The sequence below is a fragment of the Heteronotia binoei genome, chromosome 14 (genome assembly GCF_032191835.1).
Source record: "Heteronotia binoei isolate CCM8104 ecotype False Entrance Well chromosome 14, APGP_CSIRO_Hbin_v1, whole genome shotgun sequence".
In the NCBI taxonomy this organism is placed as follows: Eukaryota; Metazoa; Chordata; class Lepidosauria; order Squamata; family Gekkonidae; genus Heteronotia; species Heteronotia binoei.
In genome coordinates this window covers 60,766,518-60,792,568 of record NC_083236.1, presented here as the reverse complement: position 1 = coordinate 60,792,568, position 26,051 = coordinate 60,766,518, and the positions used below count along the sequence as shown (strand labels likewise).

The following is a 26,051-nucleotide window of genomic DNA, read 5'->3' as shown; positions in this document are numbered from 1 at the left end:
CATCAGTGAAGTGAGGACACTAGAAGCCCTCCCACTGTTGCCACCCCCCCACCCCCCCAGGCACGAAGAATACAGAGCATCACTTGCCCCAAAAGAAAATTCCATCTATACCTTGTGGCTAATAGCCAAAGATGGACCTCTACTCCATATATGTTTATCCAGTCCCCTCTTGAAGCTGTCTATGCTTGAAGCTGCTACCACCCTCTGTGGCATTGAATTCCATGTGTTGATCATTCTTTGGGTGAATCAGGACTTCCTTTTATCTGTTCAAATCCGACTGCTCAGCAATTTCATTGAGTGCCCGCAAGTTCTTGTATTGTGAGAAAGGGAGAAAAGTACTTCTTCCTCTAGTTTCTCTATCCCATGCAGAATCTTGTAAGCCTCTATCATGTCACCCCTCAGCCATTGCAGAATGCCTGTATGCAGAAGATACCCTGCTCTAACAAAAAAGACCTAACTGGGAAAACCAATTAGGACTGGCAATATTGGACCAATCACCCAGTGCAGTGTAAGGCAATGATATACTTAGAACAAAATGTAAAATAGCCCATTGTAAGGCCCTATCTCCCCCCCCCCCCAAAAAAACCCTGTGTAACTGATATCCAGGTATAACAAAATTCATTTGCACGCTCTTCTACTCAAGTTCACAGTTTTGTTTGTCAGCATTCATTTGGCTGATTTTTTTTTAATTAGAGATTTTGAAAAATACTTTCCGTGATATCTTTGTACAAGGACATAAAATAAACAAACCCGCATTTTGCACTATTAAAGAACCCCTTCAGAGTACAAGACAACATGGCTGACAAGCACATCTTATTTTTTTTAAAAAAAAAAACATTAAAGAGACAAAAGGATAAGAAAAAAAGAAATCAAGGATGATCGAAAGGGAGAAAGCCCAATATCCCATGCAGATTTTTAAGAGAGAGAGAGAAAGACCCATATGTTTAGGAATCACATTGATAACTTGCATTTTTTTTTTAAAGAGGAGACAACAGGTCTAAGATGGAAGCCAAGGCTCTTTGAGAACAGCTGGAGATGGATGCTTCAGCCCGGCATAACCTGGTGGCTCAGTGCACAGGATATGTTCATATAATGTAGCAGAAACAAATCCCTACAGTTCCTTTCTGACTGGACTTTGGGTGGTGACCCTTGAGAGCCGTGCATACGTGAGAGGATCCCTTCTCCACCACTGCCATGAGAAAGAAGATGTAGCTGCAGTTCATGCCATGAAAGGTGTGAAGACAGAGAGAGAGAATTTGCATTGGGAGTGATGGACAACTTCCTGGGAAAGCCTTGTGGCTCTGGACCTTCTTGAGAAGTTTCTCCAGCGCTCGATTAGCCTAAGAAAGAGAGAGATCAAAATCTCACTTGCATACAGTGAAAGGTGTATGCAAAAGGCTCTGTGGCTCTGTTTCTGTGACCCATTTAGTCCATGGGAGCCACAGTTGCTCGAAACAAGACCCTGTCATAAGAACATAAAAGAAGCCATGTTGGATCAGGCCAATGGTCCATCCAGTCCAACACTCTGTGTCACATAGTGGCCAAAAAACCCAGGTGCCATCCAGAGGTCTATCAGTGGGGCCAGGACACCAGAAGCAAGGTCTATCAGTGGGGCCAGGACACCTGTTGCCCCCCCCAGCACTAAAAATACAGAGCATCACTTGCCCCAGACAGAGAGTTCCAACTATATGCTGTGGCTAATAGCCACTGATGGACCTCTGCTCCATATGTTTATCCAATCCCCTCTTGAAACTGGCAATGCTTGTAGCCACCACCACCTCCTGTGGCAGAGAATTCCATGTGATAATCACCCTTTTGACATGGTACCTTTTTGGGCTGACTCCATTTCAAGTAGGGACGAGTTGAGGGCAGGGTTGGGACAAGAGGCAGATGTGCACATTTGGACGCATTTTTTTTTTGTCCACTCGCCTGCAGTCCCTGGGGCAGCTTAAACCACCCATCTGGCACCAGCTCTTGTATTTCCCAGTGTGCTGGAGTTGCAGTGCAAGTGGACATTTAATGCTAGATCCAACCCAATGTATTGTTGCTGTCAGGGGTGGAATTCTAGCGGGAGCTCCTTTGCATATTAGGCCACACACCCCCTGATGTAGCCAATCCTCCAAGAGCTTACAAAAAAGACCCTTGTAAGTTCTTGGAGGATTGGCTATATCAGGGGTGTGTGACCTAATATGCAAAGGAATTTCTGCTAGAATCCCACCCCTGGTTGTTGTCATTAATTACAGCAACATCAAGATTAAAAAAAACAAAAAACAAGAATAGCGGCCCTTGTCCTAAGGAAATGACAATCTAAATGTTTATTGCAGGGGGTACATTGGAGGGAAGAGCCCCGTGGCGCAGAGTGGTAAAGCTGCAGTACTGCAGTCTGAACTCTCTGCTCACGACCTAAGTTCAATCCTGGCGGAAGCTGGTTTCGGGTAGCCGGCTCAGGTTGACTCAGCCTTCCATCCTTCCGAGGTGGGTAAAATGAGTCCCCAGCTTGCTGGGGGGAAAGCATAGATGACTGGGGAAGGCCATGGCAAACTGTCCCGTAAAAAGTCTGCCGTGAAAACGTTGTGAAAGCAACGTCACCCCAGAGTCGGAAACGACTGGTGCTTGCACAGGGGGACTACCTTTACCTTTTTACATTGGAGGGAGGGGGAGAGATGGGGTGTGCATGTCAAAGTGACATGCAACAGAGAAAGGGGTTGAAAGAAGGAACAAGGATCAAGGGGGAAAGTGGGGGGGGGGAATACTGTAGGCTGCACAATTGCAACTCTGTTTGTATGGAAAAAAAGATAGAACCCGTCCTCAAACAAGGCCCCTGACATGCATAGATTTGTAACATTAAAACTAATTAAGATTTTTTTGTAAAAATAAAAAAAATCTATTGCCTGCTTAATTGGGGCACTGTTTTCATTGATCCCAGCATTGTAATTGATCCCTCTAAGTTAACTAAACATCGCAGACTAGAGAAATGCAGGGTGCTCCTGATGCATCGAATGGGTCTTGCTCTGCTTTTGGATTGTAGTGCATTCAATGCGGAAGCACAGACAGAAAACACAGCATCTTGGAGACAGGCAGGGTTGCCAAGTCCAATGCAAGAAACATCTGGGGGCTTTGGGGGTGGAGCCAGGAGACTTTGGGGGTGGAGCCAGGAGACATTGGGGCGGAGCCAGGAGACATTGGGGGTAGAGCCAGGAGCAAGGTTCTGACAATTGAACTCCAAAGGGAGTTCTGGCCATCACATTGAAAGTGACTGCACACCTTTTAAATGCCTTCCCTCCACTGGAAACAATGAAGGATAGGGGCACCTGCTTTGGGGGCTCTTAGAATTGCACCCCCAGGTCCAATCTTTTTGAAACTTGGTCGGTATTTTGGGGAGAGGCATTGGATACGATGCTGCAAATTTGGTCCCTCTACCTCCAAAAACATTCCCCGAACCCCAGATAATTGCAGATTAATTATCCATTATACCCTATGGGAACTGGTCTCCATAGGGATTAGTGGAGTGCCTTCTTCAGCGGGTCGCCCACCGCCGCTGCAGCAGTTTTCCCAGCCGATCGGCCGGGGGGAGGGGTGTCAGAGGTTGGCCTTTAAAGAGCCAGGGAAGGCAGCGCTTCACCGCCCGTTCCCCGGTCTTAAAATTGTAAAAATGGAGGAGGGAGGGTGGGGGCCCGGGCAGTCAGGCTTCATGGCCTGATTGCAAACAGGCCATGGGCCTGTACCGGTCTGCAGCCCGGGGGTTGGGAACCCTTGCTCTAGGCAACCCAATGAGAATCACAGAGCATGGTACAGAGAACGAAGCAAAGCCTCCATGCACACCTAGCCTATGTAAAGCACTTTATAGAGGCTAGGTATACAAGGCCCACCTGGAGATTGTCAAACCTGTTTTTTCTTGCTGCAGATTTGAGTAGGCCTGAGGTTAGACCCTTGGGGCATATTAGGGTTGCCAAATCCAATTCAAGAAATATCTGGGGACTTTGGGGGTGGAGCCAGGAGACATTGGGGGTGAAGCCAGGAACAAGGGTGTGACAAGCATAATTGAACTCCAAGGGAGTTCTGGCCATCACATTTAAAGGGACAGCACACCTTTTTAAATGTCTTCATTCCGTAGGAAATAATGAAGGATAGGGGCACCTTCTTTTGGGGCTCATAGAATTGGACCCCCCGGTCCAATCATTTTGAAACTTGGGGGGTACTTTGGGGAGAGGCACTAGATAATATACTGAAAATCTGGTGCCTCTACCTCAAAACACAGCTCCCCCAGAGCCCTCGAAACCTCTAGATCAATTCCCCATTATACCCTATGAGAATCGATCACATAGGGAATAATGAAGTGCTCAGCAGATGTTCCTTCCCTCCCCTTCCCCCCCCGCCCCCCCCCCGGCGACTCTGAAGTGAGGGCTTGGCCTCTCTACTCACAAGTTGCAGCCAACTTCTTCCAAGTAACACGGACACCCCATCCCAAGAGGAAGCCTTTCCAATCAGAGACTGGAGCCTCCGGAGGGGGGAAAAAAATCACATGGTGGCTTTGGGAGCGGGGCTTCCCCCCACCGGCCAGCTGACTGGGAGCGGGAAGGAGACTGGAAAGCAGAAGAACCCCCACTGGGACCTGGGGATTGGCAAGCCTAGGGTATATTGAGAATAGATGCATATCCTTCCTTAGCAAAGTCATGCATAGACATTTCTTGATTTTATTTAAATATATAATGCAAATTGTGTAAATAAAGCAACAATTATTTTTAAAAAATTGAGATCAAGATTTAAAATCTCAATTAGAAGCAGAGCTTTTTTTTTTGTAGAAGGAACTCCTTTGCATATTAGGCCACGCACCCCTGATGTAGCCAGTTCTCCTGGAGCTTACAGTAAGACCTGTAAGAAGAACCCTGTAGGCTCCAGGAGGATTGGCTACATCAGTGGTACGTGGCCTAATATGCACCACTGCATATTAGGCACCACTTTGCAAATATGCAAAGGAGTTCCTGCTACAAAAAAAGCCCAGATTAGGAGTGCCAACAAATAAAAACAAAATCAGTCAAATGCAAACCTAAATAAAACTGGCTTCATCAGTCTCCAAAGATGGAAAGGGAAAGGACCAGGGGCCCCTCTCTGGGGAGGTTTTCCACAATTGTGGGGCTACCACCAAAAAGCCTGTCTTTTATGTGACCACCAGCTGAGCCTCTTTAACTGGTGGGACAGTGAGGAGGGCCTCTTGCCATGACCTTAATTCCCAGGCAGGGACATACTGGAGAACTAGAAATAGGTGGTGCCTTTGGAGGAATCTCAAAGGGAAACCATCCTGTGTGTTCAGGTGTTACAGTACAAAGGCTTCCGATACTTACCTGCCTCACCTCTTCAGCACTGGCCTGAAAGCTGTTCGGAGTTTGTCCTTATGCTGACTGAGACAAACTTCGCTCAGATCTAGAGAACTGTGAGCGGCTCTCACCGTTCTCCCAAACCCTGTTTTAACAAAGGAAAACACAATGCCTTACTGGATCACAAGCAGCGCCTTCGGCTTTCAATCCCTCCTAGCTCCTGAACAAAAAAGCCCACTCGATGGCCATCTTTCCGACACCAAAACACCTAAATACGTTGCACCATCAAAGCTTTCCAGAAGCCTTAAATGCAACGGAGGCTGCCCACCGCATCTCTGCATGAGGCTGCGCTCCTATGCGGAGCTTGCCTCCTTTTCAACAACAGTCAGAGGTTAAGATTCCTTATGAAGGGACTGTGGCTCAGCGGCAGAGCATTGGTTTTGCACACAGAAAGCCCTGCGTTCAGTCTTTGGCTTCTCTCGTTAGTAGTAGGTGCTGTGAAAAACCCTGGAGAATCGCTACCTGTCGAAGTAGACAATACTGACCTTGAGAGACCAGTAGTTTTCATGTTACTATAACTTCTCATGTTACCATGTATTTGTGTACCTCCGTTTGCAAGAAAGAACCAACACATGTTCACTTTACAGCTTTACACTTTAGAAACCAGGGACCTTCCTGGATCAAGAGGTTTGAATCACATGTTTTAGCTGTACAGGCATGGAATGCAACATTAGAATCACTTAACACATGTATAAAGAGGGGGGTGTAATATATGGATTTACACATGCATTTGCAGTAACTTGTGAACAGGAGGGAGTGTATGGCAGCTTCATGGCCGTGTGCACACATGTACTTCATGTATACGCGTATACACTCATGCAGGAACCAAACAAAAGGTGTTTCTCTGCGGGTGAGGTAGTCTATCTCTAACAAACCCCGAAACAAACCTTCAAAGGAGGGAGCTGCATTCTATGCATTTCAATCCAGAAAGTAATGTGATGCAACGAATAATGTGATAAGGAGGGGGTCCATAGCTCAGAAGCAGAGCCTCTTCTTGGCATGCAGAAGGTCCCAGGTTCAATCCCCAGCATCTCCAGTTCAAAGGGCTAGGCAGTAGGTGATGGGAAAGACTTCTGTCTCAGACCCTGGAGAGCTGCTGCCATAGCGGCTGCTGAATAGACAATACTGACTTTGATGGGCCAAGGAGGCCGCGGGGAATTAGCAAACCTATGATGGACTGATAATCTGACTCAGTATAAGGCAGTTTCCGTGTGTGTCCATAGGCCAGTTTGGTGTAGTGGTGAAGTGTGCGGACTCTTATCTGGGAGAACCGGGTTTGATTCCCCACTCCTCCACTTGCAGCTGCTGGAATGCCCTTGTGTTAGCCATAGCTCTCATAGTAGTTGTCCTTGGAAGGGCAGCTTCTGGGAGAGCTCTCTCAGCCCCACCCACCTCACTGGGTGTTTGTTGTTGGGAGGAAGATAAAAGAGATTGCGAGCCACTCTGAGACTCTGAGATTCAGAGAAAAGGGTGGGATATAAATCCAATATCATCATCATCATCATTTTTTTTTTAACAGGAACGCACAGGAATGCAGTTCCGGCTGGCTTGGTGTCAGGGGGTATGGCCTAATATGCAAATAAATTCATGCTGGGCTGTTTCTACAAAAAAAAAAGCCCTGTGTGAAATAATGGTGATGTCAGGGGGTGTGGCCTAATAGGCAAATGAGTTCCTGCTGGGCCTTTTCTACAAAAAAGCCCTGTGAGAAACAATGGTGCTGTCAGGGGGTGTGGCCTAATAGGCAAATGAGTTCCTGCTGGGCTTTTGCTACAAAAAAAAAGCCCCGTGTGGCCATAGGTGTCCATTCAGGAGCTATATTCTCCCAGGTCACATAGCTTTTCAGTAACTCAGCAGCAGGACACCTTGAAAAGCATCAGTCTCCCTCCCTCAGCCCCTTCAATCTCCCATCATTTTCAAGAATCGTTTGAAAAAATAAAACGCAAATAATTATATACATAGATATTAAGTACACAGTGAACAATGAGGTGTATCACACAACACTGAAAGGGATTGGAAGAAATGCCCGCTCTGCGCAGAACAGAACAATTGCTGTATTGCGTCTATTCCATTTTCTCTCAAACGCTGAGTCCTCTCTACAGATGTGGCCAGATCAAAGGGTTTGGGGAAATTAGGGTTGCCTCCAGGCTGGAGTCATTTCATAGAAAAAAAAGGTACTGGAACTTATTAGCACATCTCATTTGCGTATGCCACACACCTCTGACATCACCGGAAGGTGTACTACATTATGTCAGCTCAGCATCTACCTTCAAATGATTCTTGAATTAGAATGGTCATAATCAAACCTTACTCCCATCATACTTTGTAAAGTACTTTCTCTTATGTGGCCACAGTGGCAGGATGAAGATTTCCATCTGTCTGTTTGATATGTTTCGGTTATTTCCCCCATTTTTTTGTGGGGGGAGATATTAGAAAGTTTGTCAGATCTTAGAGCTCAGCAAAATGTTCACAGGAGATTTGAACAAAGGAGCCCGGAAGCAAGTATTTTTTTTTTTGGGGGGGGGGTAAGAAAGAAAGAACACAATAAAATTTTGAGGTTCTGGAGCTCTGATCCTGTGAGCTCCTGCCCAAAATGAGGCCTGATTCTGTCTGGAGATCAGCTGGAACTACCCCTGCCCTTCATGACAAAGATCAGTTCCCCTGGAGAAAACGGTTGCATTGGAAATTAGTCTCTATCAGGGCTTTTTTCCATAATAGGAACTCCTTTGCGTATTAGGCCACACCCCCTGATGTAGCCAATCCTCCTGGAGCTTTCAGTAGGGTCTGTACGAAGAGCCCTGTAAGGAATTCTAGCAGGACCTCCTTTGCATATTAGGCCCCACCCCCCTGATGTAGCCAATCCTCCTGGAGCTTACAGTAGGCCCTGGATGAAGAGCCCTGTAAGGAATTCTAGCAGGACCTCCTTTGCATATTAGGCCCCACCCCCCTGATGTAGCCAATCCTCCTGGAGCTTACAGTAGGCCCTGGATGAAGAGCCCTGTAAGGAATTCTAGCAGGACCTCCTTTGCATATTAGGCCCCACCCCCCTGATGTAGCCAATCCTCCTGGAGCTTTCAGTAGGGTCTGTACTAAGAGCCCTGTATGCCAGGGGAGTCAAACTCATTTGGTATGAGGGCTGGATCTGATATAAATGAGACCTTGTTGGGCTGGGCCAGGCTGTGTGGGGCCGGGGCATGTGTATACCTATTTAAGATTAGGTAGTGGAGGTATAAACTTTTTAAAGGACACAGACAAACATGACTAAAGTTTTTTTAAAAAAAAAAAACTTAAAACATGTTTAAAACATTAGCACTTGTTGGTCTTAAAGGTGCTTTCTTTGTATTTCTCCCATGGGATCCAGGAAACTGGGCAAAGGAAGCTCCGGCTCTTTCCTTCCCTCCCCCGGGAACCAGGAGGGGGAGGAGCCTCAACCAATGGTGAAAATCAAGATTTTGCTCTGTAGTTCCTGTGCAGTTGAGCAAGCCTTGCAAAGCAAGCTGTGATGCAGAAGGAAGAAAGAGAGGGGGAGAAGGAAGCAGATGACGGCCAGTTGCTCGGGGGCCTGATAGGAGCCCTCCGGGGGCCTGATTCAGCCCCCAGGCTGCATGTTTGACACCCCTGCTGTAAGCTCTTGGAGGATTGGCTACACCAGGGGTGTGTGGCCTAATATGCAAAGGAGTTCCTGCTGCAAAAAGAGCCCTGGTCTCTACTATGCCCTACTGAAGTTCCTCCCCTCCATATGCTCAACCAAACAAATCTCCAGGAACTTCCTAAACCAGAGCTGGCAACCTTTGGAGAAGAGCAGACTGCTAATGGAGAACATCACCTAAGCAACACAGGATGCAAGATGATGATGATGATTGATGATGATGGTGGTGGTGATCCATTCCTGGTGAATTATTATCTACTACTTCCTTATTCCATTGCACACTGACCTAATAACTGCATGTACAGGAATCTCCAACTATAAACATTAGGAAAGACGATAGAGGGAAAAGAAGCTGATGCCTTTTGGAAGTCCTACCAACTCAATTTGGCAGAGGGGTCATCTTTTCTGCGCTAGTTCAGATCTTGTCTTTCTAGTCCTGCTTCAGTTCAATTGTATAGCTGAGTGCGCCAATATATGGCATTAATACAAAGGGGTTTGCCATGAATAACACAAGCTCCTACAAGAAGGGATGGCAGATCAAAGCCCACATGTCAGAGAAGGTCTATCCAGCAGGCCTTATGGATGGTGCCTTCTGGTCTCTGGGTCCTTGAAGGGAGAACACCTGGGTTATTATGCAGTGGAAGGCAATGGCAAGACATTTCTGTTTGTCCCTTGCTTTGAAAACCCCACGAGGGGTCATCAGACATGCCTCTATGGTCTCGGTCTGAAGCCATTCCTTCTTACTGGCTGCCCAGGAACATAAGAACATAAGACAACACATGTTGGATCAGGCCAGTGGCCCATCCAGTCCAACACTCTGAGTCACACAGTGACAAAAAGCAACAACAAGGTGCCAACAGGAGGTCCATCAGTGGGGCCAGGACACTAGAAGCCCTCCCACCTCTGCCCCCCAAGCACCAAGAATAAAGAGCATGAGCATCACATGCCCCGGCCCAGATAGAAAGTTTCATTTATACCTTGTGGCTAATAGCCCCTTATGGACCTCTGCTCCGTATATTGATCTAATCCTCTCTTGAAACTGTCTGTGCTTGTAGCTATGCTTGCCACTCTGGTGGCAGTGAATGCCACGTGTTAATCACCCTTCGGGTGAAGGAAGGGACACAGAGCTGTGGAAGACCATCATGATCATTCTGTTCTGGAACAGAAAAAGTCTTTCACTAACACCTGCCACATCCTCATGGAAAGGGTCAGGACGGAACCAGTGGGACCTTCTGCACATTGGGCATCTGCTCTCCCACTGAACCACAGCCTCTGGCTGTCACTTTTTTGGGGGGGGGGGGTTAATAGATCTCTGTAGGGCTTTTTTTGTAGCAGGAACTCCTTTGCCTATTAGGTCACACCTCGCTGATGTAGCCAGTCCTCCTAGAGCTTACAGGACTCTTAGTACAGGACCGATTGTAAGCTCCTGAAGGATTGGCTACATCAGTGAGGTGTGACCTAATATGCAAAGGATTTCTGGCTACAACCCCCCCACCGCCACCCCTCCTGGATCTCTGTTACTTGGCACAAGTGCTTTGAAAGCTAGTATTGCTTAGGTGCCGGACTGGCACTGGGAAGACCCATGGTCAAATCTTCCCTCAGGGATCATTCATTCCTACATTTGGTCAAACCTCATTCACTGGGCTCAGGATAAAATGGTGCTGAGGCTGTTTTTTTTTAGCAGGAACTCCTTTGCATATTAGGCCACACCTCCAATGTAGCCAATCCTCCAAGAGCTTACAGGGCTCTTCGTACAGGCCCAACTGTAAGCTCTTGGAGGATTGGCTACATCAGGGGTGTGTGGCCTAATATGGAAAAGGAGTTCCTGCTACAAAAAAAAGGCCTGCTGAGGAGAATAGTGTAAATTGTCCTTAGCTCTTAGGTGAGATTTTCAGAAATGCAGCAAAGTCAGTGCCCAATCAGTGCTAGTGGCTACTTGGAAAATTAGCTGGTTGGTTGGCTCTTGTGGACATCTATTAGAACTTCTGTACTAAGAAAACTTCCAGGCCTTCTCTCTGTTAACCATAAGGCACACCAAGGGCTCTTATTAAATAAGCAGTTGGTAAATTCAACTATTTCCTTGACCAGTGCAGTCTCTCCTTTTAGAAGAAGGAGAGATTGGATTTATACCCCACCCTTCACTACCTGAAGGCAGGGCTGGGTTAACAATTAGGGGCCCTGGACTGGTTTACCTCTGTCTGCCTTCACTACCTGAAGGGGCCCTGGACTGGTTTACCTCTGTCTGCCTTTCCCCCACAGCTTTGTCAAAGGGGCTTTTGAGAAGGTGCTAGCAGGATATATTAGGAGATAATTTGCGAGGGGACCCCCAAGATTTCAACTGCCTAGGTGCCTCCACAGGGTTTAATCTGACACTACCTAAAGGAGACCCAGAATGGCTCGCAATCTCCTTTCCCTTCCCCCTCCCTGCAACAAACACCCTGTGAGGTGGGTGGAGCTGAGAGAGCTCTGACAGAAACTGCTCTTGAGAGGAACCGCTCTGGGAGAGCTTGTGACTGACTCAAAGTCACATCAGCGGGTGCATGTAGAGGAGTGGGGAATCAAACCTGGTCCTTCCAGATAACAATTTGTGCGCCTCACCGCCACACCAAACAGGTTCTCTGCTTGTGCTTTGCAATTTTGTGTAGATGTAAAGCGCCCTCGGGTTGCAGCTGACTTGTGGTGACCAGAGCAAGGGGCTTTCAAGGCAAGTGAGAAGCAGAAGTGCTTGCCCTTCTCCTTAGAGCCTTGCTTGGTGGACTTCCTTCCAAGTACCAGCCGTGCTTACCCTCTGATTTCTGATGAGACTTGGGTCACCTGTCTCTCCCTGTGCCATGTTAGCTGTCAGTTTTTTTTAAATATGCTTTGCAAACCTAGTGAGCTAGTTTCTTCGTCAAGAAGATGGATACATACGGGCGGCATGGTCCAGCCAAAGTGATGCACCATTCAGTCCCATCCGTTTTAGCAAGAGAAAAAGAAGAAGGTGACGAAGGAGGAGGAGGAGTTGACTTTTATACCCCACCTTTCACTACCCAAAAGAGTCTCAAAATGGCTTCCCATTGCCTTCCCATCCTTTCCCCACAACCGGGGGTGGAATTCTAGCAGGAGTTCCTTTCCGTATTAGGCCACACACACACCCACACCCCTGATGTAGCCAATCCTCCAAGAGCTTACAAGGCTCTTTTTTGTAAGCTCTCAGAGGATTGGCTACATCAGGAGTGTGTGGCCTAATATGCAAAGGCGCTCCTGCTAGAATTCCACCCCTGTCCACAACAAACACCCTGTGAGGTAGGAGGAGCTGAGAGAACTCTGCAACTGACTCAAGGTCATCCAACTGGCTTCATGTGGAGGAGTGGGGAAACAAACCCAGTGCTCCAACAGAGTCCAGCACTCTTAACCACTACAAGATACTGGCTCCCAGTGTTTGCCTAATGCTTCCCCGTTGAGAGAGAACCGTGTGCATAATGCTTTCCCATTGAGTCCAATCCAGGCTGGCCTTAGACTGTCTGGCACCCTAGGGAAGACTAACTTCTGGGGTCCCCCCCCTGCACCGATGTCACCGAGTCAAATGGGGGCACCTAATTTGGCACCCCAAGAAAGCTGGCACCCTAGGTAACCACCTACTTTGCCTAGTCAAAGGGTCGACCTGAATCCAATGGCTTAAAAACATTTAACTTTGGCTGCGTCACGCCCTTAGTAAATAAAACGATGAGCAAATGTCCTCACTAGGTACACGATCTGTAGTTTTCTAACTGCATTAGCTATAGCAGAGGTGGCCAAACTTGCTTAACGTAAGAGCCACATTGAATAAACATCAGATGTTCGAGAGCCGGAAGACATGAATGTGCAGCTGGCCCTGCCGCTAAGCAAGCTAGGTGATTGTCTAGGGCACCGGCCTTCTGGGGGCACCAAATTGGGCATCCCCATGTCACTCTGTGGCATTATCAGTGGGGGGGGGGGGGGCACCAGAAGTTAGTCTTGCCTATGGTGCCAGATAGTCTAGGGCTGGCCCTGAATGAACATCAGCTGTTTGAGAGCTGCAAATAGATGGGGAGAGGTGGAAAGAAAGCAACTTTAACATTAAGTGCATTCTCCAAGTCGACTGTTGGCTTGGCTTGGCAAAGTGATTTAAAAAGACAAATGCCTTCTCCAAGCCAGTCAACAAGGAATGGGGGCTTCGAGGGCCACACAATGTTTGTGAAAGAGCCACATGTGGCTCCCGAGCCACAGTTTAAGAACATAAGAGAAGCCATGTTGGATCAGGCCAATGGCCCATCCAGTCCAACACTCTGTGTCACAGAAGAACATAAGAGAAGCCATGTTGGATCAGGCCAATGGCCCATCCAGTCCAACACTCTGTGTCACACAGTGGCCAAAAAAACCCCAAGTGCCATCAAGAGGTTCACAAGTGGGGCTAGAAGCCCTTCCACTTGCCCCCCCCCCCCTGCCCAAGCACCAAGAATATAGAGCATCACTGCCCCAGACAGTTCCAACAATATGCTGTGGCTAATAGCCACTGATGGACCTCTGCTCCATATTTTTATCCAATCCCCTTTTGAAGCTGGCTATGCTTGTAGCCGCCGCCACATCTATAGTAGTGTTGGCCAAAGTCAGCACTTGTATGGGAAGCCCCCAAGGAGCAGCAGGGTTGCTAGGCAGAGGTAGGTAAAAGGCAAATGCAGGACCAGATCTACATGATTTTGGAGGGGGGGGGGGCAAAATTAAAAAATGATGCCCCCCTTATGGGCCCATTCTGTCTTATGGGACTACAGAATAGAATGGACTCCATACCCAATTTGGCACCTCCCCCCTCCGGTAGCGCCTGGGGCAAGTGCCCCCTTTGCCCCTCCCTAGATCCAGGGCTGGTCAAAAGAGCTCTGCTCATCTCTTGCCTTGAAAAATCCCATTAGGGATTACCAACTTCCCATAAGACAGCTGCAACTTCCAGGAGCTCTTCTATTATTATTATTATTATTATTATTTAGCTAAGAACTGCAGCTTGGGAGCCACATGTGGCTCTTTCAAACATAATTGTGTGGCTCTTGAAGCCCCCAGCAACTTGTCAGCTGGCTTGGAGAAGGCATTTCTATTTTCAAATTTCTATTTTCAAATCACTTCTCCAAGCTAAGTCAGCCAGCAGCTTGGAGAATGCGTTGCCTTCTTCTTCTTTAAAGTTAAAGTTGCTTTTTTCCTGCCTCTCCCTCTCCCCTCCCCCATCTCTTTCCTTCCTTCCCTCCTTCCTGTCTTGCGCCTCTGAAATGTCTGATGCTTATTCTATGTTAAAGCAAGTCGGACCACCCCTGGTTTAGCTTATTCAATTCGTTGTGGGGATCTTTTAGGAGTTTCTGCACAATCTTATGACCTTCTCCTGTATCTTTCCTGCGAAGGCAGCCTTGGCTAGTCTATTTTGCTATCGCTACCGTCGATGACGCTCTTGGCTGCCAGCTTCCACCACCATCCTCATCCCACCATACTGACCCAGGAGTTGGAGCAACTTTAGCTATAGCACCTGCTCAACAGGGCTTTCTCTGCCTCTCACAAGGGTGACTTCCAAATGACTAGAGAGCCAGTTTGGTGTAGTGGTTAAGTGTGCAGACTTTTATCTGGGAAAACCGGGTTTGATTCCCCGCTCCTCCACTTGCACCTGCTGAGATGGCCTTGGGTCAGCCATAGCTATGGCAGAGGTTGGCCTTGAAAGGGTGGCTGAAAGAGCCAGTTTGGTGTAGTGGTTAAGTGTGCATACTCTTACCTGGGAGAACCGGGTTTGATTCCCCACTCCTCCACTTGCACCTGCTGGAATGGCCTTGGGTCAGCCATAGCTCTCACAGAGCTGTCCTTGAAAGGGCAGCTTCTGGGAGAACTCTCTCAGCCCAACCTACCTCACAGGGTGTCTATTGAGGGGGAGGAAGGTAAAGGAGATTGTGACCACTTTGCGACTCTGAGATTCAGAGTATAGGGTGGGATATAAATCCAATATCTTCAGTATATGCACACTGGGTACCCAGCTATTTTTCTCGTTTGGTTCCAGTCACATATGACAATTTTAAAAGATCCTGCTCATAACCGGGTGTGACTAGAAAGACCACCTGTAAGCCTTTCAAATGATCGGCAAGCAATGGTGGGTCTCCTTTTGAGAGCCAGTTTGGTGTGATGGTTAAGTGCACAGACTCTTATCTTCTGGGAGAACCGGGTTTGAATCCCCACTCCTCCACTTGCAGCTGCTGGAATGGCCTTGGATCAGCCTTAGCTCTCGTAGGAATCGTCCTTGAAAGAGCAGCTTCTGGGAGAGCTCTCTCAGCCCCACCCACCCCACAGGGTGTCTATTGTGAGGGAGGAAGGGAAAGGAGATTGTGAGCCACTCTGAGATTCAGAGTGAAGGGCAGGATACAAATCTAATTTCTTCTTCTTCTTGATGCCATCAAATAATATAACAGTAAATGAAAGTGTTCCCAGGCCATGGCACCATCAGGCTTGCTGACGCCCAGTGAGATTATCATCCAAGCATCACTTCTGGGTAGGGGAGGAAGGGAAAGAGGCCAAGACAATAACTACCTTCAGCTCCGGCTGAGTATTGGCAGGTCTCCCCCAGCACAGGGTAGGAAGCACAGTTTAGAGAGATGGACTGTAAGTTGAAAGCGGAATTCCTAAAGATTTTGGTCGGCTGGCTCAACTCCTCCAAGGCCTTGTCATGAAGGGATTGTGTTCTGACCAGGCCGCCCAGTGTCTTCTCCTCACCGCATTGTCCTCCAGCCCCGGGGAGCCTTCCCCTAAGCACTAAACAATCTGGGCTTTCTGTCCTTTGACAAGGGTTGGCCGCGGGTCCCACAATCACGTTGGCGCCCGCCGTATGGGCCAACGACCAAATCCTGGGCTTCTCTGGAGCGTCGTAGGATTGGCTATGGCCACCGAGATTGCTGGCTAAGGTAGCCCTTTTGGGGCTCAGGAAGTCTCCCGAAGATGGCAACTCGCTCTTGGTGCAAGAAAACACACGGAAGTGGCTGGGCGGAGACAAGCCGCCGTTGTTTTTCTCGCACTCGGCCAAGGCGCTGCTGATGATGACCGGCCGTTCTGGGTGCTTGAGCTCAGCTTCAGCCTTGGTCTCTGGTTCCTCCTCATCCAGGTCCTCCAGGTCGCTCAGCCTGAGCTCCTTCTCTTCTTTGCAGCTTTTGGGATCTGCAGGTTCAAGAACAGAAGGGGGAGGGAGGATGAAAGCGAGAAGTCACTTCAGTGACAATCGAACTTACGTAGACCACAGGCAGCTTTGTGGTCTCCATGACCTTGGTCTGAGGTCATTCCTTCATACTGACTGCCCAGGAACATAAGAACATAAGAGAAGCCATGCTGGATCAGGCCAATGGCCCATCCGGTCCAACACTCTGTGTCACAGAAGAACATAAGAGAAGCCATGCCAGATCAGGCCAATGGCCCATCCAGTCCAACATTCTATGTCACAGAAGAACATAAGAGAAGCCATGCTGGATCAAGTCAATGGCCCATCCAGTCCAACATTCTGTGTCACAGAAGAATATATGAGAAGCCATGCCGGATCAGGCCAATGGCCCATCCGGTCCAACACTCTGTGTCACAGAAGAACATAAGAGAAGCCATGCTGGATCAGGCCAATGGCCCATCCAGTCCAACATTCTATGTCACAGAAGAACATAAGAGAAGCCATGCTGGATCAAGTCAATGGCCCATCCAGTCCAACATTCTGTGTCACAGAAGAATATATGAGAAGCCATGCCGGATCAGGCCAATGGCCCATCTAGTCCAACACTCTGTGTCACAGAGTGGCCAAAAAAAAATGCCATCAGGAGGTCCACCAGTGGGACCATGACACTAGAAGCCCTCCTACTGCTGCCCCCCAAACACCAAAAATAAAGAGCATCAATGCCCCAGACAGAGAGTTCCATCTATACCTTGTGGATAATAGCCACTGATGGACCTCTGCTCCATATTAGGCCTGATGTAGCCAATCCTCCTGGAGCTTACAGTAGGCCCTGAACTAAGAGACCTGTAAGCTCTTGGAGGATTGCATTGTGCAGGGGGGTGGACTAGATGACCCTGGAGGTACCTTCCAACTCTATGATTCGCTACATCAGGGGGTGTGGCCTGATATGCAAAGGAGTTCCTCATGCAAAGGAGTTCCTGATATGTGCTTTGGGTTTCAGTGGCATGCTAACATGAAATTAGTTTCAGAGTATAACTGTGTTAGTCTACAGTACAACAGCTCCATTCAAGTCCACCTTAGAGAACAAGATCTGAAGGGTATGAGCTTTCAAGAGTCAAAGCTACTTTAATCAAACTCTCAAAAATCTTACTGGTCTCTAAGTTGCTGTGGATTTCAATCCAGCAGAAAAGCAGCAATTCTTAATTATTCACATTTAGGTCCTCCCCAAGTACTCAAACTATCTTCCATACTCTCCAACAATACATTTTTTATTATTTCCCCTGTTTTACAGATGAGGAAAAGGCATGCTCTTAACGGTCAAGAAGAGAACCTCCACGCTCAGATTCAGGATATCTTTAGAATGAAACCCAGACCGATTTCCCATTACCCTTACCTCGCTCTCGCTCTCCTCTGCTCAGCGGGGCTTTTGTGGGATTCCGCACGAGCTGCCCCGAGGCTGCAACTCGCTCTGCCTCTTCCGCGCAGCAAACAAGCTCCTCTAAAAACCTGTTTCTGTTTGCCGCATGAAAAAGGCGAAGCTAGTTGCAGCCCCGGGGGCAGGCAGGGTGAAATCCGACAGAAGCCCCATGGAGAAGAGGAGCGTGAGAACGGCATAAGGCTAGCGGGAAATCAGTCCCAGCGTCTGGGACAAATTAACCAGAGGTTTCTTTCAGAACTGATCTCAAATAAACAGCATATAGGGCTTTTTGTTGTGACAGGAACTCCTTTGCATATTAGGCCCTTGATGTAGCCCAGAGGTGGCCAAACTTGTTTGTGTAAGAGCCACAGAGAATAAACATCAGATGTTTGAGAGCCACAAAGACATGAACATCAGATGTTTGAGAGCAGTCACACAGTTACTCTATTGAGGAAGGAAGGAAGGAAGGAAGGAAGGAAGGAAGGAAGGAAGGAAGGAAGGAAGGAAGGAAGGAAGGAAGGAAGGAAGGAAGGAAGGAAGGAAGGAAGGAAGGAAGGAAGGAAGGAACATAAGAGAAGCCATGTTGGATCAGGCCAACAGCCCATCCAGTCCAACACTCTGTGTCACACATTGGCCAGTATATGTGTGTGTGTACATATATACACACGGAAGGAAGGAAGGAAGGAAGGAAGGAAGGAAGGAAGGAAGGAAGGAAGGAAGGAAGGAAGGAAGGAAGGAAGGAAGGAAGGAAGGAAGGAAGGAAGAGGGGGAGAAAGCAACTTTAACTTTAAATGCATTCTCCAGGGCTGCCGGCTGGCTTGACTTGGAGAAGTGATTTAAAGAGAGAAATACCTTTTTCAAGTCAGCTGACAGAACAATTGGGGCTTTAAGAGACACACAATATGTGTGAAAGAGCCACACGTGGCTCCCGAGCTGTAGTTTGGCCACCCCTGATGTAGCTAATCCTCCAAGAACTTACAGGGCTCTTCTTACATCAGGATGTGTGGCCTAATATCCAAAGGAGTTCCTGTTACAACAAAAAGCCCTGGGCACAGACATATTCTTTGATGCAGTACAGACAGACAGATCCATTCCTACCTTTGTCTTCATTTTCACTGCTACAGTCGTCCCCGTTCCTCCTGTCATCCTCTCTCCTCTCTTCTCCCGCTTTATTTTTTGGAGACCAGGTCATCTTGTTCTCTTTCTTGAGTCTCCTCCTGGCATTGGCGAACCAGGTGGAGACCTGGGTGAGGGTCATCTTGGTGATGATGGCCAGCATGATCTTCTCGCCTTTGGTAGGATAGGGGTTCTTCCGATGTTCGTACAGCCATGTTTTGAGGGTGCTGGTGGTCTCCCGCGTAGCGTTCTTGCGTCTGGCCGAGCTGCTGAAATCCACAGTTCCATACCTGGCAGAAAAGAAGATCAAAACAGACAAGTTTATGGACACATCTGGTCAATGCTTTTTGCTGCCTAGATTACAACTGATAACATGAAGTATTTCCTTTAACTAAAAATAATTTTGAGATATCATCACCACCACCACCATCATCATCATCGAGTCGGGAGGGATCTCCAGGAAACTCACAAATCCCTACCCCTAAATTCACAGGATCTTCATTGCTGTCAGATGGCCATCTAGCTTCTGTTTAAAAACTTCCAAGGAAGGAGAGCCTGCCACCTCCTGAGGAAGCCTGTTCCACTGAGAAACCGCTCTAATGGTCAAGAAGTTCTTAATGTTGAGCTGGAAACTCTTTTGATTTAACATCAACCCATTGGTTCTGGTCCTACCTTCTGGGGCCACATAAAACAATTCCACACCATCCTCTATTTGATAGCCCTTCAAGTACTTGAAGATGGTGATCATATTATTATTATTATTATTATTATTATTATTATTATTATTATTATTATTATTATTATTATTAGTGTTTCCCCATTACTACAGAGTGGAGTTGTGCAATGAGATGTGAAATTTACTGGTACTTTACCAGTGTTGGAAACGTATTATCTGATTACTTTGTATTTTTGGAGATATAATTGGAGATGTATGAATAGAGCATTTCAAATAGTTTTGTATTAAATTGCACATAAGATATAAAGCCTACTAGTGAAATAAAGTAGTTAATTGCACGAGGAGTACTTTTTCCTGTGTTTTGTATAGCTGTGTATGTGGTTTTAACACAGGAGCCCAGTTTTGCTATTGAAGGTCTCATTTAGGTCAGATCCGGCCCTCATAACAAATGAGTTTGACACCCCTAGCTTAAGGCATCCTGCCTAGGCTTGCCAGTCTCCAGGCCCCAGCGGGGGTTCTCCTGCTTTCCCAGGCTCCTTCCTGTCCCCAGTCAGCTGGCCAACGGGGGGGAAGCGTCACCTCCACAGCTACCATGTGCCTTTTCCCTTCAGAACGCTAGGAGAAAGCTTGCAAAGGCTTCCTTTTTGGATGGTGTGTCTGTGTCTTTAAGGCTGAATGGGGGCGGGGTGAGCAGGCAGAGCAACGTGGCCGCTCCCCCCAGTAGCTGTGAAAGCAGCCCAGACCCTCCGCTTGTTATACAAGCTTCTCAGAGGTCGGTTGCATAGTAAAGGGGAGACTTGAACCTTTGGTTTCCCTGTGTTATTGGAAGTTCAGCAACTCGTGAGTAAATTGTCCCAGTGAGACCACATGAGTGTGGGATTGCAAACTGTTTCATTTGTGTGTGTGTGTGTGTGTGTGAGAGAGAGAGAGAGAGAGAGAGAGAGAGAGAGAGAGAGAGAGAGAGAGAGAGAGATGATTTGCAGCTGCTTGGGTGAGGAAATGAAGACTGTATTCAGGGGAACTGCACTGCTGTGTGTTTATGTATTTATTTTACAGAAAGTCTCCTGGCTCCACCCTCAAAGTCCTCAGATATTATCTGAGTTAGACATGGCAACCCTAATCCTGCCATGCCCTCAGTCCTATGGAATAGTGAGATTCCCTTTCCCCACCCCACCCCCCTTCACACTTACTCAAAAATTAGTTCCACCGAGTTCAATGATTTACTTTGATACAAAGGCGCACCCCATTGCAGGCATACTACATACCCTTGAGGGATTATCTGGGGCAAGTGCAGTGAGCTAATACCAGAAGCTGGCTGCAGGGGATACAGAAGCAGGGGTGTCTGATCGAAGAAGCCACCTGCCATGCTCACCTACTCAAGGTATGTATTACCTGTCATATTGGTACTGTCCCAAGGAATGCTCATAGGTGTAATAAGCGGTGGCAGGCTGAGGGATCCCCGGATGTAAAGTTGAGGTGCCTTCTTTGATCTCGTACTGGGAGTTCTGGAAAGCAAACGGCAACGACGTTAGGGAATCACAGAAGGGCCCCTTCCAATCTTCGGGAGAACATAAGAGAAGCCACGTTGGATCAGGCCAATAGCCCATCCAGTCCAACACTCTGTGTCACATAAGAACATAAGAGAAGCCTTGTTGGATCAGGCCAATGGCCCCTCCAGTCCAACACTCTGTGTCACAGAAGAACATAAGAGAAGCCACGTTGGATCAGGCCAATAGCCCATCCAGTCCAACACTCTGTGTCACATAAGAACGTAAGAGAAGCCTTGTTGGATCAGGCCAATGGTCCATCCAGTCCAACACTCTGTGTCACAGAAGAACATAAGAGAAGCCACGTTGGATCAGGCCAATGGCCCATCCAGTCCAACACTCTGTGTCACAGAAGAACATAAGAGAAGCCACGTTGGATCAGGCCAATGGCCCATCCAGTCCAACACTCTGTGTCACAGAAGAACATAAGAGAAGCCACATTGGATCAGGCCAATAGCCCATCCAGTCCAACACTCTGTGTCACACAGTGGCCAAAAACCCCAGGTGCCATCCGGAGGTCCATCAGTGGGGCCAGGACACCCTGTTGCCTCTCCCAAGCACCAAGAATACAGAGCATCACTTGGCCCAGACAGAGAGCCCTATGGGATCACACCAACAGTCCATCTAGTCTAGCATCTTGTCCTCTGGAGGACCAGCAACAGGACAGAGAGGCCGAGGCCTTCCCCTGATATTGTCTCCTAACTCTGGGATCTGGAGGCTGACTACCTCTGAATGTGGAGGTTCCCCTCGATCACCACGGCTGGTGGCCAATGATAGACTCATCCTCCATGAATCTTACCTAATCCTTTTAAATGCTATTCATTCCTGCGGCCCTTACTACATCCTCTAGCAGCAAATCCCACATTAAAATCATTAGAGGTAGTATTCTCTTTTCTCCATCTTCAACCTCCTGCCCATCAGCTTCATTGGATGCCCTCAAGTTCTAGTATTTTGGGAGGGCAAAAAAGAAAAAAAAGTCTCTTTGTCAACTCTCTCTCTCTCTTCCGTGCATGATTCTATCAAGCTCTGTCATGTCCCCCTCACCCCTTAGTTGTTCCTTTTTTCTAACCTGAAAGGTTCCAGGCTCTTCATCCTTTCCTCCAACCCCCCTCATCCTCTTGGTTGATCAGAGTGGGAAGAGGACATGGGAACGCATGAAGCTTCCAGAGACTGAATCAGACCCTGGGTTAGTGTTGTCTGCTCAGACTGGCAGCGGCTCACCGGGTCTCAGACGTCTTTCTCAGAGGTCTTTCGCATCCCCTCCTGCCTGTTCCATTTAACAGGCAGGGTTGGCTCGTCCACTAGGCAAATTAGGTGGTTGCCTAGGGTGCCGAGAGGGTGGGGGCACCAAACTGGGCTCCCCACTCCCCTCCCGGTGCTCCAGGCAAGCACCTAGTTTGCCTGCCTCCCCTGCCCACCGGCTGCTACCGCTGCCCGCCCACCACTGCTGCTGCCCGCACCTCCATTCCCATCCCTTCGCCTCCCCACCCTGCCGTGCCTCCTCCTCCTCCCTCCCTTGGACCCTTCCTCACCCCATGTCAATTTCAATGCCAGAACCGGCTCTAGCACCACGTTCTGGCTATCTAAAGCCCCCCCCCCTCCCCAGCCGATCACTCAATTGTGGGTAAAACCATGGCGCGGGCCCGGGACACGCTTATAGTCCGTCAAGATCAGCATCCTGAAAGGCCGACCCTGCTGCCGCTGACTCCTCCCCTCCCCACTTCCTGGATGGGAGAGGAGTCAGCGGCAGTGGGTCAGCCTTTCAGGACGTTGATCCTGACAGACTGTAAGCGCGTCCCGACCCTGTGGTGCGGTTTTACTCATGATTGAGTGATCAGCCAGGGAGGGGGGGTGGCTTTAGATAGCCAGAATGCGGTGCTAGAGCCGATTCCAGCATTGAAATTGACATAGGGTGGGAAGGGTCTGAAGGGGAGGAGGAGGAGGTGTGGCAGGGAGGGGGAGGCACAGGGGGGGCACAGAGGCAACGGCGGGGGGGTGTAGAGGCCCTTGGGGGGGACCCCAGGCAGTGAGTCTGCTTAGGGCACCATGGGCAATCGGGCCGCCCCTGTTAACAGGGCACGTTGGGGATTGAACTCGGGATCTTCCACACACCAGGCAGGCAGTCTACCACTGAGCCATGGCCCAGGAATCGCTAATGACAGTGACATCACATGTGCCAGCTGGCACCTTTAAAAAAAACCCTATGGAGTCATTAATCCGGATTAAATACTTTGCTCCATTCTGAACTCTGGAATTGGGCTGGGGGGGGGAAGTTTTATTTGCTATATTTCTGTCTATGAGACAGCCAGTAAAGTCCCCAAAGCCTGGAAAATAAAGGAAGTATTGCACTCAATTTGTAGGGAAGTAACAGTCAAAGAAACAAGCACAGACCTAATGTGAAATGGGCTTTTACGAAAAAATAGTTCTTAGATCTTGGTCCACGTGCAACCGGTTTGAGACGATTAGTAGCCATTTCATAAAGCAAAGAATAACACCTGTGCAGATGCCTTTTATACTTGTGGTCAGGGGTCATTTTATAGAAAAAGAGGTGCCGGAGCTCATTAGCACAACTCGTTTGCATAACTCATTTGCATATGCCACACACCCCTGACATCAACGGAAGGTGGGTTCATTTAGATCAGCTCAGCATCTACCGTTAAATGATTCATGAATTAGAATTGTCATCATAAAACCTTCCTCCCATCAGACTTTTTCAATGACTTTTTCCTACGTGGCCACAGTGGCACGAGGAAGACGTCTATGTTTGTTTTATATATTTGAGTTATTTCCTCATTTTTTTTCTCACAGAGAGGGAGGGAGGGAGAGGTGGAAAGAAAAAAGCGGAAGAGGAAGAAGAAGAAGAGGAGGAGGAGAAGCTGCTTAACATAAGAGCCACATAGAGTACACATCAGATGTTTGAAAGCCGTAAGGGGGGGGGGGAGGAAAGAGATCGGGAAGGAGGAGGGAGAGGTGGAAAGAAAAAAAAGGGGAAGAGAAACAGAGAGAGAAACAGAGAAAGAGAGAAAGAGAGAGAGAAAGAGAGAGAGAAAGAAAGAGAGAAAGAGAGAGAGAGAGAAAGAGAGAGAGAGAAAGAGAGAGGAGAAAGAGAGAGAGAGAGAGAAAGAAAGAAAGAAAGAAAGAAAGAAAGAAAGAAAGAAAGAAAGAAAGAAAGAAAAGAAAGAAAGAAGAAGAGAGAGAGAGAGAGAGAGGAGGAGGGAAGAGGAGGAGGAAGAGGAAGAGGAAGAGGAAGAGGAAGAAGAAGAAGAAGAAGAAGAAGAAGAAGAAGAAGAAGAAGAAGAAGAAGAAGAAGAAGAAGAGAAGAAGAAGAAGAAGAAGAAGAAGAAGAAGAAGAAGAAGAAGAAGAAGAAGAAGAAGAAATCTCCAAGCTGTTGGCTGACTTGGCTTGAAGCAGTGATTTAAAGAGAGAAATACCTTCTCCAAGCCGGTCCACGGGGCAGCGGGGCTCCCGAGCCGCAGTTCGGCCATCTCTGCTTTAAACCCAGTCGTTTCTCTTGCTTCTTCCAAGCTCTGGTCGCCAGGAGGCTTCCAACATTTAGACACCCCGCATAGGTGATCACTAAGACTAGCGCCTTTATCCCCCGCCCCCCCCCCCACCGGCCAAATCGGGCCGGGCCGGCAAGTCACTCACCAGGGTGGTGTAGAGAGCGGACGGGTCGGCGTTGTAAGGCAGGTAATTGGCGTAGCCTTGGCTGGCGGCCGCCGCAGCGGCATAAGGGGAGCCGTACATGCCCAAAGCCGCATTGAGGTCGGTCCTGGATCCGGCCAGCAGGCGGTTCTCGTAAGAGGGGCAGCGCAGGGCGGCGGTTTGGGAAGAGCCGAGGAAACATCCGAGGCGGCCCGCGACGCGGAGTCGCAGCAAGTCGTGGTGGAAGCGGCGGAGACGAAAAACTGCACGGGGGAAGGAAAAAAGGGCAAGGTGAAAAAGGGAAGGAAGGAAGCGGAGAGAATTGCGCACGGGGGTTCTCCCAGAGTTCGCGCAGAGAGTCCCAGGTTCGGTCTCCGGGGTACCGGATCGGGTACTCGGGGTGGTGAAGGAGCTTCAAGGCGAGAGCCTGAAGACGCTGCCGGTCCGAGCAGGCAAGTTTGGACCTGATTTGACTCCGGGGAAAGTGGCTTTCGGGAGCGCGCCGGTTCCGTTCCGAGCCTAAGAAATCGCCAAAACTTCTTGCCGGGAAACCGAAGTGAAAGAAGATCCCATTCGGATCCAAGAAGAGCCACAATCCGTGTGTGTGTGAGAGAGAGAGAGAGAGTGAGAGAGAGAGACAGAGAGATCACACACACTAGAGAATGCATTCTCAATCCACTTTCAATGCCCTTTCCAACTGGATATTACTGTCAAAATATAGTCGTTCCCTCGGTTTAAGCGGCAGAGTCTTGTGAGCAAAAAAAATGCTACTTTGTGAGCTCCTGGCATTCAAGGTGTGAGCTGCTCGCTCTAAAGATGGTGAGCTCCTGCATCAATGAGTGTGCTCCGGGGCCATCCTTCCTGAGCTAAGACAAAAAGGATGTGAGCTGGAGGCTAAAAACCCTGTGAGCTGGCTCACGCTAACTCAGCTTAGAGGGAACCCTGGTCGGAAAGTGCATTGCCAATGGACGAAAAGTGCATTTTTGTTTAGGGTGTGTGATCGCAGTCCAAACAGCATTCAGGAGGAACCTGAAGGAATCTTCAAGAAGTGCCCTTTATTTTGCCATTTGTGACCCTACTCACCGAGCCAAAGGGAGAGAAAGGAAGGTTTACCGTCTTGGCAAAGGGCTCGTAAGATCACCCTTACTCTTTCCTCTCCCAACATCTTGAATTGGAAGGGGGCATATCGTCGTTTGAGTACCGCGCAAAGAAGTACGCGGTATGCAGGCAGGATAGACCCCGCAGCAAGGAACACACGCATAAGGCTTCAGGCAATTAACTCCCCCCTTTTTAGAGGGAGAAAGGTAGGGGGCACACCTGATCTCAGGTGCGCGTGTAGTCTCGCGGCAATAAATGATGGGTTTGTTCTTGCATTGGGAAGGGATGCGCGTTAACAGACACACACGTGCAGAAGGGGAGAAAAAAAAAATCGATCCAGAAACCGGCAGGGGACGTCGGAA

The 26,051-nt window shown here is 48.5% G+C and overlaps 1 protein-coding gene across 1 annotated transcript; it reads right to left on the bottom strand.

The window, feature by feature from the left end:
- Nucleotides 1-1,025: 1,025 nt before the first annotated feature.
- On the bottom strand, nucleotides 1,026-25,776 carry IRX6 (iroquois homeobox 6). Its single transcript, XM_060253849.1, is given in 8 exon segments — nucleotides 1,026-1,340; nucleotides 5,343-5,460; nucleotides 15,571-16,191; nucleotides 18,705-19,012; nucleotides 20,791-20,903; nucleotides 24,595-24,771; nucleotides 24,774-25,110; nucleotides 25,739-25,776. Coding segments are annotated over 7 exon segments (1,707 nt in total). The 3' UTR covers nucleotides 1,026-1,340; nucleotides 5,343-5,347.
- Nucleotides 25,777-26,051: the final 275 nt, after the last annotated feature.